This window comes from Lactuca serriola, chromosome 4 (assembly GCF_051521515.1).
Source record: "Lactuca serriola cultivar US96UC23 chromosome 4, Lser_US96UC23_V15, whole genome shotgun sequence".
Classification (NCBI taxonomy): Eukaryota; Viridiplantae; Streptophyta; class Magnoliopsida; order Asterales; family Asteraceae; genus Lactuca; species Lactuca serriola.
Window position 1 is genome coordinate 78,744,330 of NC_136411.1, and position 3,209 is coordinate 78,747,538.

Below are 3,209 nucleotides of genomic sequence, written 5' to 3' on the forward strand. Positions count from 1 at the left end.
ACTAATATATAAACGCATTAAACAAGTTAAATGCTCGTATATGTACAAAAAAAATCCTTATATTTGAACAAGACAAAAAAAATAATTACCCTCCCAAGTCATTTTCCCGCTATAAAATAAGTCTTCTTCCCTTTCCCTTGGATCAAATAAATTTTCTTCTTGAAATTCAATACTACATTTCCATCAAACTTTTCATGTACATGTAAATGTAAAAAAAGTAAAAGTACATACATGTAAACCTAAATCATATACGGATAATTATAACAGAGTTAGAATTTGATAGGGCAAAAAAAAATGTGATTTCTATTCAGCAATACTACAGCCTTTACTTATTTGCCTTCTTTTTTTGCTTCCAACTCCTCTCATGTTAATGAATTAATAGTCAAAATTCATAAATATGTGAAAACCCTTTTGTTAGAATGTAAGGGTAAAATGGTCATTTTGTCGTATTCACGCACACTATTTCAATCCATAGAAGAAAATGATCGTATGTTCCAAGTTGATGAGTTGGACACCTATGTGGCAAAAAAATTCAAATCAACCAAGAACTACAATGTACGTTGATATTTGATGAAATATCAAGCAATCCAAATTTATTACCTAAAAGGGGGATTGTCGATTTTAGTTATAAAAGTGTGAGAAATGTACCTCAGATAGAAATATTTGTTTAATAAAGCATGATATTTGTCTTTTTAATTACAACATTCTACTTTCACAAAAAAAAAAAATGATTAAGGTATACCAGAGTTGAAGACATGAAGATCCAACAAAGTATTATAATACCCTTTCTCTATTTCCTCTTCCTTCACTTCATGAAGCAACAATGTTTCAATAACAAAATCTTCCCAATCAATATCAACTTTCTTCACCTTTCGTTTTCTCTTTCTTGAATTCACAGGAATTTTTACAAATTGTTGACTTTGACCACTTTGACCACTTTCATCTAAACCATTTTCTTCGATTGGTGGACGCCTTATCTTCTCAATTCTTATCTTAGCAGCCTTGATCTTCTTTTTTCTTTTTTGTATTTTCAAACATCCATCAATGAAAGATTTAGGCATAGCATTCAAACCAACATCTTTTTCCAATATTTTATCAAGAAAAAGCTTCTTGCTTAATTCAGAATTCCCACTCCAATAGTCAGCCCCATCCATTAAAAAATCATATCTTTCACTTCTTTTTTCATTCCTATTCTCTAGTGTCGCCATTGATGACTTCATTTTACAATATTCATTCAAGTATTTCAAGTAAATAGTGGATAAACATTCGGGTGAAATGTTAAGCTTCTCCAAATCTTCAACTTCCCAATCGATTGAACCCCGTGATTTATCATTATTATTATTATTATCATCAAACTCAAAATCTTGAACAAAATATCGTCCATCTTTATTCAAACAATCACTGACTAAACAATCCAAATCTGCACCTACTTCCTCCAAATTCTTGGTTTTGTTTGTGGGATTAGACATTGATTTCATCTCCATGTATTGAATAACTATAGGGGCGTTCTTCATGATGTTCTTGACATTAACATCATTCCCCCATGGAAGACGAATTCTTGCAACCTCCACTAACTTCTTCAACAGTTCATTGTACCTTAACTTGCAGGTTGCAACCACCACGTTCAATTGAGAAGCTAAATCTTCAAAATCAACATCGACAACATCATTAAGTTGACAAACGAAAACAATCACAGCCACCACTACAGGCACCGGTCTCCTCCCTGTTGTCACATACCACTTAATCATACATTGAATCAAGAAAATCCCTTGTTTCACCATTCTTCCAATTTTATCCTTCCCGATGTTACCCTTCCCCCCAAGAAGCTCTTTCATCACTCGATCGAACAACCCCACTATATCAAAGTCCGGCAATTTCAAATCAAGGTGATCGATAACGCGATATACCATTCGACCTAACTCATAGTTATCGCAACCAACGGTTTCGCATACGCTCGTTAAAGGTAACCACTTGTTTGCTTTTCGCATCACGACGTATATACAGGCGCCGACGAGGACATTGAACCAATTTCCTGAACCGTATTCTTCTTCGGTTATGATCTTTATCATGTTGTTAACCTCATCGACACGATTTTCTAAATCAAGTTTGTATAATATATCTGAGACGACTTTTTGAGCTAAGTAGATCTTGGTTTCACGATAAGAGTAATCATACCGGGATCCAGAAGTGCCTAATCGGACGTTGGTGCCGATTATTCCGTCGGCGTTGAAGGTTTGTTGTTCATAGTTGTCGAAATCTTGGACGACGCCGCATGAAGAGCATTCAAGATTCCCGGTGACAGTGTCGACATTTAGGTTTTTCGATTTGCAATTCTTGCAAGAACCCATGAAACTGAAGACGGTTGGAAGCGTCGACGCAGCGGGCGTGGGGTTTGTTTGCCGACCAAGGAGAAGGAGAAAAAGGGTTTAGATTGTTTGAATTTTGGGCTAAACTAAACAAAAGCCCTTCTATTTAATTTTAATTTTTGGTAAAAATTGGTAATGAATACTTGGTAATTAAAATCGGTAGATGAATGTTTGGTAAAAATTGTTAGAAACTTATAAAATATATAAAATTATATAAAAAAATAATTGTTTAAAACAATAAATATATAAATATATTTTTAAAGGAAATTATAGAAATTGATTTTAAAACCTCAATAGTTTTTTTTAATGTTATATGAAATATTTTTAAATTTAAAATTTTTTATTTAAACTAAAAACTAAATATTTTTATTCCTAAACGAAGTTTTTTTGTTAAAATCTAAAACCAGAAGCTTTAAAATGTTCGTTGTCAAACACCCTAATTACGTGTAGTGTTAGAGTACTCATATTTTGGAGAGAAAAATCATGATGGAAGTGATCTTTTATTGTCAGTTTAGCTAGGAGAGAATATGATAAGATATAGTTTTTTATTCAAGTTACTTAAATTAATATATTTTTTAATTAAGTATAACACCATATTAAAGAAAAAATTAAAAAATTATTTTTTTGTTTGAAAAAGTTGTTTAAGGGAATTTTGATTCTTTATTATTTTTCAGTATTTTTTTTTTTAATTTTTTCAAATGTTTTGTATCTTTTGTTCCTGATTGTTGTCATAAATGCTTTTCACATTACACTAAGTTTTCAAATGTTAACGCATGTTTCTTCTTTTCTTTCTCATTCCCAACCCTAGCCATGTGGAATCGGGAAAAAAGAAGGTATGTAACG

At 32.0% G+C, this 3,209-nt stretch overlaps 1 protein-coding gene across 1 annotated transcript; it reads right to left on the reverse strand.

Annotated features, from left to right (window-relative positions):
- Positions 1–652: 652 nt before the first annotated feature.
- On the reverse strand, positions 653–2,440 carry LOC145101959 (POLLEN-EXPRESSED TRANSCRIPTION FACTOR 2). Its single transcript, XM_079039270.1, has one exon. The coding sequence runs from the start codon at positions 2,346–2,348 to the stop codon at positions 732–734; it is 1,617 nt and encodes a 538-aa protein (XP_078895396.1). The 5' UTR covers positions 2,349–2,440; the 3' UTR covers positions 653–731.
- Positions 2,441–3,209: the final 769 nt, after the last annotated feature.

Excerpts from the sequence above, each read along its gene's own strand:
- LOC145101959 (XM_079039270.1), bottom strand. The coding sequence starts at position 2,348 with ATGGGTTCTTGCAAGAATTGCAAATCGAAAAACCTAAATGTCGACACT.